This window comes from Plasmopara halstedii (assembly GCF_900000015.1).
Source record: "Plasmopara halstedii genome assembly, contig: Scaffold_525, whole genome shotgun sequence".
NCBI lineage: Eukaryota > Oomycota > Peronosporomycetes > Peronosporales > Peronosporaceae > Plasmopara > Plasmopara halstedii.
The window spans coordinates 544,128-558,179 of record NW_020187445.1 but is presented as its reverse complement, the minus strand read 5'-3'; the positions used below and the strand labels follow the sequence as shown (position 1 = coordinate 558,179).

Here is a 14,052-nt window from a genome sequence, read left to right as displayed (position 1 = left end):
GATGTGATCCAATCACATCCAGCACTCACTCCATTATCACCCAATCAGATTTTGCCATGTCATCATTCTTGGCTCGTCCAGCTATCATTACGCGCCGCTACTTCAATATTGATCGATGGGCTTGCTGCGTCTTGGTCCGTTTCCTGCTTATGGATTTAAATCTCTCAACGCATATAGCATCTTCAAAGTCAGTTTTTATGATGAGAAAGCGTTTCTCTGTCAAAGCTTGCAATTTTGTAGTCTGCCTTTGCGATTTCAACGCAGCGTGTGCGTTTTGCTTTTGCTTCTTACTTTTCTTTTTATCTAGATCTTTATGGCGCTTTTCCAAGCTTAAGCAGTTATGCCTTCAATAATTATTCATTGACTTGATTGTTCACATATTTGAACCGCTCTGCTAGATGAAGACCTGTGTCACTTTGTCTCGTCTTGTGAGCGGTACTAGGAGTGTACTTGCATTAAATATTTGCAGTGCATGGCAATTTTAAACAGCGATTCTGCTTAGTCTGGGATTTTGCTTTTCATACCTATATTGACTCCATCTTTTTCAGACATAATGCTCTCGTAGAATAATGTATGTCGCGTTTTCACAGGATACCCAACTCGTCCAGTGCAATTTTTTGGCTCTCCTTTTACTTGCTTGCTCATTATATGCTACTCTAAACACCTATGTTGTTTGTAAATATCATATTCCTTAACTTCAAAGCAACGCTTAGAGCTGTTATGTGGTCTAAGCCAGAGATCGCAACACAAACAAGCCGTCACCAATCAGAAAAACCACATATTGGCTTCAAATCTTTATGTAGTTAGTTCTTTTCGATTGCAGCACATAAAAAATTTTTTCGGGTCGATTAATGAATGATAACTTTTCCGTTGCGCATTCATGCTCTAGTTTCCTGCGCATGCGTTCATCAGTTCCTGACGAGGAAGTGCGGCTTCGCCTAGCGATCGGGGCCCAGCACGACTGGCCAATACGTTTGTAAATACGTTAAGGCAAATATGTTGAGTTTAAATCACGGAGGAGTGCGTAGTAGAAGGTGGGCTGTGAATTTGAGTCTAAGCCTATCTGCAGCGGGGCTGCCGTAGCTTAGCGCTTGAGGAAGCGTCATTTAGGTCACCGACCTTTCGTTCTATACTTATAACAAGTACGAGTTAGCGGATCGCAACCCGCTTGCTCCAAGAGTAATTATTGCCGTAACCCAAGGCTAATAGACTCTTCGCTTTAAAATCCACCTGATTTTTATTTATATTTTTATCCTAATTTTAAAAGTTTAGATTTTTCTAAATATACAATATATATAGTCAAATCTAAATACATGCATAACTACTGGCTACCTAGCAACATACCGTATTCTTGTTTGGGTGCGGTCACACCATGCACATCTCGTGTGACACCCCCCCTGTTATCAGGGTCCGTGTAACCCCGTTACACCACCAGTATATAAAAGTCGTTTGGGTCACATACCGTTTGTCTCGTTCTAAGCCTACAGCTCAGCGTTCACTCCACGAGCATAAATCTAGCCTAGATGTCCTCCCGAGCTTTTACCCTTTGCGCATAGTTTAACAAGCAGCCAAGAGAAAAAAGGGTTACTATGTGACCGAAATCATTAAAACCAGGCTACATGTGGTGTTAGAGATGCTACAGAGTACTTCACGACCGAATGGCTGATAAGAGTGGAATTGTGATATGGATTTATTAATGCAACAAGGTAAACATGATGCATTTGCATTGTCTTTCGGATGTTAAGCGCATACCTCAATCTCTATTATACTTGGTCAGATGTGGCGTGGTTGCAGCGCAGTCTTGTAGACCACAGACTCTACGGGTGTAGGTAGGCAAAGTGCATTCAAGTAAACAATTTACCTCGATACATATTCGTGTGTGTGTTTTGCATGTCTCAGGTCACTGACTTCTTGCTTTATGACATATCGCACCTGGCAAATGCCACTTAATCTCCATATAAAAAATAATGATTTTGCTGGGAAGTGTATTCGAGCTGATATGAGCAAGAAATATTTGGTCGACAGATCCCACCACTGAGCCAAAAGCGACTTCGTAGTAGTGTCAATGTCAATTGCATACGACGGTTCATTAATACATTTCTCTAGAACGAACTGAGGCCTGAAAAGGCATGTACCGTGTTATAAAGCAAGAAGTAGATGAGTAGGGACAACTCGATTCAGCACCGCGGTATCGTCGCGTGGGTGTTTGGGAGGATATCTCCACAACGTGATTCTGGCAAATATTTGACCATATGGTTGCGGGTAGTCAGCAGTTGGCATGTTTATTTTGGTGACAAGCACTTTGGACGATGTTCGCCAAAATCTTAGTGGAAAGCCTAGTTTTTTTCCCGACCGGGAATCCATGTTGTGAAAAACGTTTTGAGGTAAAGCTTGGTTGTATCATCATCAACAACTGCGGTGTCGCTGATAGCAGTGAGATAGACAAGACACCTCATTCCGACGACCCACAAAAACCACATTACTGGAATAACTAGACGCATCGTTCAGAAGACAGAAGTTCTGGACTGTCAATTCTCAACCAAAGCCGACAGACTAGCCGAAGGAGCCGTCCCATATGGAGAGTACTCAACCCGTTGATGTATGTAATCGTGCGTACATGTGAATATGCACACGATAGACCACAGGTTAAGTTTACATACCAGTACAGTATTCTTTACCTAATTGTTCAACAATGCTCGCGTATGATTCGTAGGCCGTGTGAAATACCTCATCAAGTGGCACCAAAGCGCATCCACTACCAAATTAGGCCAAATCGGCTTATACATCACCTCAAGGATATCTCGGCAAAAAGAAATCCTATGACGCCATTCTTTGTTCGATATTTTGATGGCGGCAAACAGCAACGACGCATAATATTAGTGGATCACTAATGGTTAAGAGCCAAGCCGGGGTATCCTGAACGTAGCAAGAACATACTCCGTTGAAAGTATCTTCTAGTCGTGAAAGGAATAACTTTTCTCAGCCGCAATAATCTGAGGCAATCAGACATGATCGCGCGACCATGTCCACAACAGCCTACGCCAAAAGCTGAAGCGTCACATACAAAATGAAATGGCTGTCCCAGATTCCGAGTATCAAGAATCAATTTATGCATGATGATCTCTCTCACAGCCGTGAAAGTCACATCTTCCGCCTCGCTTACATCCTTTCCAAGGTGCCATGCCATGTTACCATGATTTATACTGTATTTGCGCAATAAGTAGAACAAGTTAATTGTTTGGATATCGTCAAAAGAGGAACTGGCCAAATAACAACTGTCAGTGCTGTTGCTGTATCTGCCCGCAAGCCACGCTCTCAAATGAAGCAGCCCAAAAAGAGCTTTGTTGGCGTCAAAGACACACTTGTCTTACATACATACTGTAGATTAGCTTACACACTCGTGTACTACCGCAAGTGTTCCACGTCTTCTTCCACGTCCGATTTTCCGCGCTTTGCATAACTATAAACTTTTATATCTCTTTACGCGTTGTTTAATTGCAACGTTAACCTGAGGAGCTGTATCACAACAGGATTTGACGTAGCTTGTGTATTAGACTCTCGCTGTGGCATAGCTAACTTTTACCAGATCATCTTCTTCGGGTTATTAACATAATGGTAAAAATATCGCTACCTCTTGTCCGCAGTAAGTGCCAGACATCAATCAGACCACGGACAACTAGCAAGGTGCAACCGACCATGCTCTTCTTCAGCACAACCCTTCCAGTGATCGCCATTTGCGCCGGACCCTTGGCTGCAGGAAGCTAATTGTAAGCATACACGAATTGCCACTTGCTGTAAGCCTTTCTGGCATAAAACTTTTTAGTCGAGCAGCCGTTTGACTTCCTCTCATACGACTCTCTTATGCTTTGCACATATGGTTCACGCTGTTGTCTTGGCGAGAGTCACTGTGGTATGGTACAGTATAAACTACGGAGAGCAAAGTTAGCTTCGAGACGTAATTTCCTAGCCGGAAATAACACGCGTGGTGAATCTCTTGCGATATTCCTTGACAAATGACAAAGTGAGACCGTAGTATTTTTGACGACAGCTGCCCACAATTCGCTCTGGATGCTCTGCGTGTGTACACGACGGTTGACGAGCTCAGGCTCTCTTTCAGCAATAACCAATATAAGTGAGCGACCTTATTGTCTTGCGGATCCTTTCACGTGTCTTCGATTTGGTGAGTCTAACAAATCTCTTGCCGAAGGCAGCGAAGATAGACATACAATCCTTACGATACCTCGGTTACAAAATTCAAATTGAATAAACTTTACTGCCATTTCCCATGGGACTTCAATGTTTCGCACGATGGGCCCGTCACACATAAGTGCTAACCGAGCCCTGCTGTAACATCATGACTGGGATAATACATCCTTCTTGGCAGGAATATCTGATCTTCTACTTGCGATTTGCACTCGCCAATTCCCTCTTCTGGATCTAGCGCTGGAGACTCCAACACCCAGTCGCCTCTGCTCTCCACCGACCCTTGCACAAGAAACAACGGCTCACATCTTCTATCTACCGTCTCCCCAAATATACACTTAAATCCACGTTATACAATTATGCATTCCTGTGTCAATAAAAACAACAACAGCCGAAGAGCGCGATTAAGAAGCAATCTTAAGACCGCGGATCGCTGCCGCTTCTGCCTTTCAAGGTCTATGAGAGACAGTTGGCAATATTGCAATCGATCACTACTGCTGCTTTCAATTTGTACAATTCCATGTCCTGCACAGAAGTCGTCGCAGCTTCATCCCGCGCTAGAAGCACTCTGGTTGCTGACAGACGTTTTCTTTGTTCACTAAAGCTCCATCAAGAGCGATGATCGTGGCACCTAATCTCTTCGAGTTCGTGTCGATGTATGGGTCATGGCTATCATCCACATCATACTTTGGAAGAGGCCATATTTTGACGCCGAAACAATTTACCCGCTGCCAAACTCCTCAAACTTCACTTGAAGGTTCAGCATGAGCGTCGACACTTTCATAAGTGCCCTGTCGCTAAAAGTACAGTTACCATATCCGTATTCCACAGCTACAATGCTTTCTCATGGCGAGTGTTGTTTTTAAAAAGCGTGCGTCTTACGTAATTGCACGGCACTCCTGAATCAATCGGAAATTTCCAGATATCACAAATCCCGGGATGTTGATGTGAGCAACCCAGAGCCCTGGGCCATGAGCTTCACCAATTAGTGGGAGTTGCTCATTTTTAGGTTATTCCCTATTGACCACGACATCCACAAAATCGCCAATAATCCAGTTGTTTCAGAAAGCTGCTTGTTGTCTACGAAGTCTCAACATTTCCCTGAGGGGAAGAGCTTGACGGTCTCGCGTGAGAGTCTGACTACTGATATTTGTAAATCGAAGCGAAGCGAGCACGCAAGACGCAGATGCTTCGTGTTTCCACAGACTTAAAATGAGAATATTGAAATTTACTCAAAGATGAGAAATACCCTTCTTTCTCATTAGCGCGGCTAAAGTCGACGCATCTGGCGTGCTCATGATGCATTTAGTACGGGACACAATCTGGCCTACACGACAAGGAGATTTTTCACTGCATATATTCAATACCCACCTCTATCGGGTGGAATCAAAAGGCCTGGATATGAGCCGAACACATTTATTGCACACACAGATCCCACCAAATTGTGACCTGTATCACCTAAAGGAAAAGATCTGACACCATCGCAGTGAAGGAGCTATTGAATTCCAAACATAGTAAGCTGATGTCCATCCTTGGCGGCATGATAAAACTGGTTGGGAGTTGCGAACACCGGCGGCATATGTCGAGTCAAATCTTTTCATGCTGTGATCACTGTTTCTATAAAGGTTCTGCCACAAAAACACGTTTTCGCAAATAACCTCCTAGCTCAGAAACCACACGCGTTATTAGCTATCGCTTTGTTTCAAGCATGGCCAAAATCACGGTCATGGCTTTTCTCATTTGGCCAAAGAGAAAAAATGTATATGCCATGACTCATAGATAGCCAAACGCTCAACAACAGCGACCTAACAAGGGGTGTCATTGTCTTTACCACCAACACTTAGCTGAAACACTCGTCGAGGTGTCTCAGCTGCAAAATTTCATAGCTGATGGGCCGCTGCTAGCGAGCTTTTACAACAACTAGCTACCCCGCCGTTAGTTCCCTTGTCACATCAGATCTTACAATCGACAAAGACTTTCCTTGTGTGTCTAACTCGTCGCGGAGACATTTTCTCAAACACCTTTTGCCTCATCCTCGCAGACATCGCGACTCGATCGTGGGGTTGAATGCAAGCGTTACCAAGTACTCGGGGTTAGCATAATTTATCACAAAGAGAAAAGCAACTCGAAGCCTTCTGATAAACAATTGTACAGATGTTGGGTTTGTTTGCCGTAACAAGGAGCTGAACGAGTAAGTTAGCCTTTAATTCGCTCAACTACTTTGAGAGTGAAAAATATCTAGACAAATCATTTTATACAAATATCGAATACATGTGTTCTACCATCGCTTCTATTGACTTGTGGTGGCATTTCTTCTACTATAATACTCAATAGTTTTCTCATCTAGAATAATTGGATGCTTGCCGCATCGTTCTTTATTGCGTGCAAGCAAACACTGCTCTTCGTCCATCTTGATGAAGTTACACAGTCTAGGTTATGTTTTTATATTCTATATCTTCTTCGCTTAAGTTCATACTTTTTCAAGATGTCACACACTGGAGCGTTCCAGCGGAACTCACATTCGCAGGTAGTCGTTCGAGTATCGCACTCAATGTCGAGTCACCACTGAGTCACCATGAGTTACCATTTAGTTACCACTATGGAGTCTCATCAGCGTATGCCATTTTGATGTCTATTCATTCTCTTAGTCATTGTAGAAGGATCACTATCTTAATAACAGAAATGTAAATCAATAATGTTTTTCATAGAGGTAAATCAATAAGGAAATCGCGCAATGCGATCAAATCGATAGTGATTGCGGGGCTATCAAGCCCGGCCAAAGCAGGAGGCATCGGAACGCCTTCATAAATCAGTTTCAATGGAAAGGCAAGAGATATGGACCCTTCGCAGACATCAATACCAAACTCCACTTCTTGGCTAGGTGAATTCCGTACCCTTAAAATTGCTCGATATCGTCGTTGCCGTCGTGTTCGGACGAATAATTTGATGCCAATCGCAACTTGTACAGATGTCTCTGGCAGCATCCAATTATCCAGTCCTCCACGAAGTAAATCCAACGATTCATTCTTATACGCCACCTCGATGACAACATTGGGGAAAGGAAATCCTTTACCATTATCCATAATTCTTCCTCCAATAGTCAAGCCGACAGGAGAAATAGACATATCTGGTTCTTTGCCACGTCGACTGCCGATTTGGCATCTGGGCGATGCTTTGACTTGAACAGAGCGAATCAGGCCAATGCTGTTGCCTGCAGTTTGAATTTCTTCGATGATGCTTTGCATAATGTTTCCAGCAGTAGCCTCATGCGGATCGGATGGAAGGCTGTAAATGATCACTCTTCCACACTCATCATCTCCAGGTACATGTTCAAATATCCATCGTCGCACATCTCCTTCAAAAACATCTAACCACTGGTCGAAGTCTTTCCATGTAATTCTATCGCACAACACAACTGGTCCCCATGCAGGATCTCCATCGTTATCAACGAATGGAGCATTTTCTGGAGCATCGTTCCATATGCAGTCTAGTTGCGATTTCACTTTCGCCACATCTTCAACACGAATGAATTATTTCTTTCTGCAGCCAGACGATGTTGCTTCTGCAGAAACAGTATTGGCAGAACTATCTTGCGCGACAGTATTCGTAGTGCGTTGCTTCTTCACAACACGTTGGATTACCTCAACTGGCAAACTAGCATCTTCGGATTTGCTCTCTCCGTCAAGTGTTGTCGCCATTTGTCGAGAGAACGACCAAGAAAAAAAACTTTGTTCAATTCATATACTAAAACCTCGCTCGGATAAAAGAAGACCGAGTACCCCTTGACCCCTACTAAATACTATATAGTATTTAGGGAGTTTAGTGGAACTTGTTTAGTACATATGATACACTATATACGTGTATCTGCATGGGCACATGAACATGATCTCTAAAAGGGTTTAGGGGTACTAAAGATATCAATTTATGCAGTGCTTGAGTGGACGATGTCACCTAAACCAAAAAGATCGTCGGCATGGCTCAACCTCGACGCAATCGCCGTATTGTTACTTCGAGATGCTAATTCAAGTCGATAGGAAAGAAGAATCAATAAGGAGTGGCTCCACTTTCTTGTATCGCTTGAATGTGATACGCTTGTCCAACTTCAAGATCTTCTTACGAAATTCCGAGCGATTATTGGGGACCTCACCTGCTACCTCACACCACCTTTAATAGTGCTGATACATAATGGCTCTCTCTCCACGCGATATTGGCTTTGCGATTCAGTGTGTACGAATCCATTAAGACCCGATTCCTTACGTTCATTGACATAGTTTACAATGCCTTCATTGCTACAGCTGTCTTAGAATCATAGATAGACGTTCGGAAGAAGGATTTTGGCTTGGAATTGGTAAACTGCTTCAAATATGTGCAGAATTTGTTCATCTCGTTCTCACTCTTAATTACTTTCCCAATCAGCCTGTCATAATAGATCTTGTTGTGCTGTCCGCCGAATTTGCATCGAACATTGTCATTTCGTCGTCGACAATGCCAATCTAGTTGTTGGAAGGACTAATAAATTCACATGTATTTCTTCTTCATTGTATAGTTTTCGACTAAATTTCAGGGAATCCGTGATAGCTCACTTCATTTGCTTCAATCAATTAGAAAAGCGCTTATAACCAGCAATTTCTTCAAACCAGCACATTTTATGTCAAAGTTGTGGAGTTCCATGCTCTCCAAGGTCATTGGTGAGATGCTGAGTCATGTGAGTATTTGCTATTTCCAGAAGACCAGTAAGGAGCTTGAAGAACTTCGACTTGCCAATCTGCTTCTCCATTAAATACGTCACGGGTATATCTTGTTTTGATGTCTGGATAGTGACAAAGGCTACCAGTATATTCCGTCAACTACTGGTACCTCAGGGTGGTTGAAACAAATAGTACGCTTCAAGTAATCGACTGGTACTGGGTGCAAGTCAGATTTGGTAATTTCTTCGTGCAGATTCTTTGCCAGCAGTAGATTTGCTAAGCTGAATGTCTCCATATCATCTGGATCATGTTCCCATTTGCAGACAGTATTTGCAAACTTGTGAAATATTGAGAAGGTCAGACAGGGTGATACGTGGCTTCTTGTTTTCAATGAACTGGATTTTCACCTTGAAGAAGTACTTTGGATCATATGCCTTGATCACAAAATTATCGTCCTCTTTTAGCTTACGCTTGTAGTCGGTGATATCTGATCCTTTAAGGGCATAGAGCTTTTGGATGAAGTAGGGCGCAAATCGTTTCAGCAAATGAAGAGACTTGAAGTTTGTAGCTTTCAATATCTTCTCGGAAGCACTGAAATTTAGATCAAAGTGACCCCTTGGTTTGTTCTCGATCACTAGATGCTTTTTCGCCCAATTCTCGAATACATCAATCTCAAATGATGTATTACATTGGCTGAACGCATGCTCGACAAGTTCCACGAGTTGGGTTTGTTATGCCGACATCCGCTCAGATATGAATGTCAATTCGAAATCATGATCAAGTGTAGAAAGCTCAAACGTCTTCGAAGTGAAAGTTTTATTAGGCTCCATTTCTTGTATGCAGCAGGATTACAGCCAGCAGCAACCCCTTTCAGCTTGTCTTCGGTCAGTGATGGATTACACTTGAAATCAAACTATCCATCAATTTTTTTGGTAGTAAACTCCATGTTAAAAACCTCTCCTTTCTGTCTGAGCACATAGGTCTTGCGCATCAAATACCAATCAATATAAGGTTGACGAGCAAAAAATTCAGCAAGGTTCCATACGTTTTGGTTGTTGCAGAACCAATCACTTCGAATCATCGTGCATAAATTATGCAATCGCTCATCTTAAGAGTTAGCTGCAAGGATGTATTCCACACTGCGTTCAACGTTTGCTTGTTGAAATAAATCTTGGTCTTCAAGCATCTCCGGTTTATCCACTTCATTGAATTGATATTGCAATATATACGTGTATCCGTCCTTGCCAAAGTCAGTACATCATCACTGTGTTTGTAGTCGATGGAATCATCAACTGCGTGGATCTTCGACTTGATCCAATCACCCGATGACAACACGCGCGAATCTCGCAGTTTGGGTTGATAGTATTCATCGACAGATTTGATGCGCTGAATGCAATACTGACCATAAAAATCTTCAATGTACTTGGTCATCACATACTAGTTCAGCAAACTGTTATTTCTATATATTTAACTTTATATTATGAGTTTTTATAAATTGAGGAATTTATTTGTCAAAAATAAAAATAATTACAAAGGTATAATACGATTAGCTAAATCTGATCTGTCTGCCGAATATTCTCAGCAAAGAGGGTGTGAACATGTGGAAGAGAAAGAAATGAAGCTGCGCTGCGGTGTGTATGGCGAAGGGAGCGTTTTCTCCGTCAAAATCTAGCGCAATGCAGATGTGGAGGCGCTTCAGGAGATGATCGCTAGCATCTTGAGCACCGGACAGCACACTGTTCCCTCGCGGTTGTTGACGCTCTACTTGGCGAGGAAAGGGGAAACCACGTGGATGACGGACGATGAAAAGCTGGATGATATTTTGCGAGGAGACATCAATAAGCAAAAAATGAAAATGCGTCCATCCTGGAAGCTTGACAAAATGGAGTTGTTTGGGCCGAGTTTCACACCCGGAGACGAGGAGATTCACGTGCTGGTGGCACTTCCTTCTGATCAGACCGGGGTGACGATGGTTGAACGAGGCTGGACAGCCAAGTGGGTGAACGAGTTCCGCAAGAATCAGCTCGCACCACATCAGCTGCCTCGTTTGGGTGAGCTAGGAGATTTCATTGAAAACGAACTACCGGAAAAAATCACGTTGCATCAAGAGATTTATGACACCTGGCTCGCCAAGATGACCTCCGAATCTCCTGAGATAATGGCGAAGTTGTTTAAAATTGACAACTTGAAGCAGTGTGTGAACTTCCTGTTCCGGATTGGAAGCCGAATTGTGTATGCTACGGATCCTGGTGACAGTGTGGAGTCGTTCATCTCGTTTTGGGACGATTTGATTCGCAATGTTTTGAACTTCGTGCTGCACGACATCGGTAAGAGCGACCGGAATTCAATACGATCAGCATCAACAGGATCAAATTGGCCAGATTTTCTTTTCATTGTCAATTCGGTGTGCGTGTTTCGAGGTATGGAGGAGGCCCCTGGAGAGCAGATGGAGACACCTCGACGCGAGTTATTTGAGAAGCTTGTTTGGAGCTACGGTGACGCACCGTATTTGTTCGGATACGCTGCCGTTGGCTATGAAGCCAGATTGTATGCTATGACTCTTGTGCACGATGACGTGGACGCAATTGAGTTGGGAGTATATGATCTAAAACATTTGGAAGGACGATTTCGTTTGCTGCTGGCAATTCTGAACGTCGCACGATTGTTACGGAGCCTTGCCAGTGTGTGTCCAGAAAGCGCTTGAGATGAGTACAAATAGCTGTTTCGTGATCTTGGAGTCAGAGTATTACTCGAACCATCATGTGTTGTCAAGTGTTTTCCAGGAGCGCTATCTCACCGAGCAAAGGACCATGTTGAAGCGGTCTATAAGGTGTTGGAAGAGCACGCGATACCGAACGTCGATCGTCTGGACCATGCAGACCAGCGATTGATATACAAACCACGTGGCCAAGAAAAAAGACCAGCAAATTTTGTGGAATTATTTCACGCGCTCGCAAATGTGTTGCAAGCATTGGTTAAATTGCATGCTGCTTCGTGGATGCATCGAGATATTCGATGGTCGAATGTTATTAAGAGTCGCGATGTCGATAATATGTGGTTCCTGATAGATTTCATGGACGCCGCGCGAAGCCCACAGGCTTCACCGAGCGGCAACCACCTGAGTCAAGCCGAACACGCCCCCGAGATCTTCAGCGATGGTAATCACACCACTGCTGTGGACATATGGTCTGTTGGGCGGTTGATCCAAACTTGCGGAGATGTTGTGTATGGGAGCTGGTATGACACAGGAAGAGAGAGGACAGAATTTTTGGAGCTGCTAATGGAGGACGATCAGTCTAGAAGATCCACTGCAGTGGCCGCACTCGATCGTCTTCGCCAGCTTGAGCAAGAACACTTGAAACGGCAAAAACACAATGGACGAAAGAAAAAGCAGAGGCTGAACTAGCTTGATAAATCGAACAATAATTTCTGAGTTCCGAGAATCCAAAACCGAGTTCCGAATCTGTTATAATGTGATTTTGTACTTGCTAGAGCTGCTGTGGTGCTACAATTCTATAGTGAGTTGCAATTCTTGATGAATTGTGGGACCTCGGGTTCCATAATTTTCGGAGTTAAATTTTATTAACTAGAAGGCCTGTGGCTACATTGACATCTTCTGTTGGTGCTTTTGTTCTGAGTTCTTGTACTTGAATATATATAAAATATTTATATAGAAACAGTGTCGTGTTTTTGGGGGAACTTTGGAACTCGGTCCCTCATTATATAAAAAACCTACCATGATCATAACTGTTGGAGAAACATCGATTCAGTGATGTGGAATTGTCTCATGTTTAGGAATTTTACGCACTACTTGATTTTAATAATTACAATCACTCTGCTCCCTCCTTTAAAGTGTTGATTAGACACTGTGCTCATGTTCCTAACTTTGAGAACTTTCAGTGAATTGAGATAAGTACACTTACTCTGGTGAAGTATTGCATAAAGTGAAAATTCTGACAACGCGAGAGATTCACATTAGGATTACAATAACTCGCGCGATCTTTCTGTTGGCGTACGCTAGACGGACTTATTACATCGTCCGCTCTAGCACTGCAAAAATTGATATTAAGAGCACCCCTAAGCCCCTTCGAGACCACGTTACAATATGGTAACACAATATGGTACATACCATATTGTAAAATATGGTAACGTGGTCACATATTGTACATTAAACGTGGTCTCGAAGGGGCGATACAATATGGTATCGCCTTGTTCGTGTCCTACAACAAGGCGATTGCTGAGAGATACCCTGACGCGAATCCAACACACATAAAATCGAGCCCAATGCCATAAAAAGCAAGGGTCAATTGAGGCCACTAGCTAGCGCAATAGTTTATGGTACCTCAAATACGGTTTATTGTACTCACGTCTAATGATTGAAAAAGGCTTTCGACCTTCTGTCCATTATAGCTTGATCATGCAGACGCGTAAAATGTGCCTTTTCACGTGCGTGCTTCTCTCACAAAGATGCAAAAGGATCATTCAAGCAACACGAAGGCTAAGTAACCCATGCATAGCGCTAAATCTAGCGTACCCAGCTCAATAACGGATTTTTTTTTCATGATAGGATTAATAAACTGTACAATGTACTTAGTTTACGACTGCAAAATGTTTACGTTTGACGACAAACGACCTGCTATATTTCGTTGAAACTTCAAAACTGCTGTAAGAACCTCTTGCAAATCTATTAGTTTGATTACTAACTTCCTTGGTGATATAGGACAGCTGTATTATTTTTTGTAGTCTTCAAGGACTGCAAGCTGTTTCAATAGTTTAAATTAAGTGGGAAATAGAGCATTTGCTTTCATCGACGAAAATTCTTATCTTTAATCACACCATGTGACATGTGCAATATAAGAGTTTGTGGGTGGACGGGTGGAAAGATACAAAAATGTAAGCACTTTGATGTGACTTGAATGTTCGCTGTGTGAGTATGTGCCCAGTGTGTTAGAGTCGAGAGTTGCACAGTCCACCATCATATTTGTGATCATAAAGATGGAGATTAAAACACATAATTACGGGAGAGAGAGCGAGAGGCAAGTACACTCTAGCTTAACATATATATCAATTCATACAACTAGAAACACCACCATCACACCTCATGCAAATCCTCAAAACAATTCGCACGTCACTAAAGCGGCGGTACAAGTGGGCGATAGTA

The 14,052-nt window shown here is 42.8% G+C and overlaps 3 protein-coding genes across 3 annotated transcripts; 1 reads left to right on the top strand and 2 right to left on the bottom strand.

Moving 5' to 3' along the window:
• Nucleotides 1–6,905: 6,905 nt before the first annotated feature.
• Nucleotides 6,906–7,901, bottom strand: PHALS_10749 (uncharacterized protein; the record flags this gene model as incomplete). Its single annotated transcript, XM_024726231.1, has 2 exons — nt 6,906–7,717; nt 7,790–7,901. 2 exons carry the CDS (start codon nt 7,899–7,901, stop codon nt 6,906–6,908), a joined length of 924 nt encoding a protein of 307 aa, XP_024576929.1.
• A 213-nt stretch (nt 7,902–8,114) lies between these two features.
• PHALS_15457 (uncharacterized protein) lies at nt 8,115–10,347 on the bottom strand. The gene has a single exon (XM_036407451.1). The coding sequence runs from the start codon at nt 10,320–10,322 to the stop codon at nt 9,969–9,971; it is 354 nt and encodes a 117-aa protein (XP_036263153.1). The 5' UTR covers nt 10,323–10,347; the 3' UTR covers nt 8,115–9,968.
• A 246-nt stretch (nt 10,348–10,593) lies between these two features.
• Nucleotides 10,594–12,297, top strand: PHALS_10748 (CRN-like protein; the record flags this gene model as incomplete). The annotated part of the gene is made up of 2 exons (XM_024726229.1): nt 10,594–11,574; nt 11,611–12,297. The coding sequence occupies 2 exons, from the start codon at nt 10,594–10,596 to the stop codon at nt 12,295–12,297; spliced, it is 1,668 nt and encodes a 555-aa protein (XP_024576927.1).
• Between the last annotated feature and the right edge of the window lie 1,755 nt (nt 12,298–14,052).

What these genes read in the sequence shown, in the direction of transcription:
- PHALS_15457 (XM_036407451.1), bottom strand. Translation starts at nt 10,322, where the DNA reads ATGACCAAGTACATTGAAGATTTTTATGGTCAGTATTGCATTCAGCGC.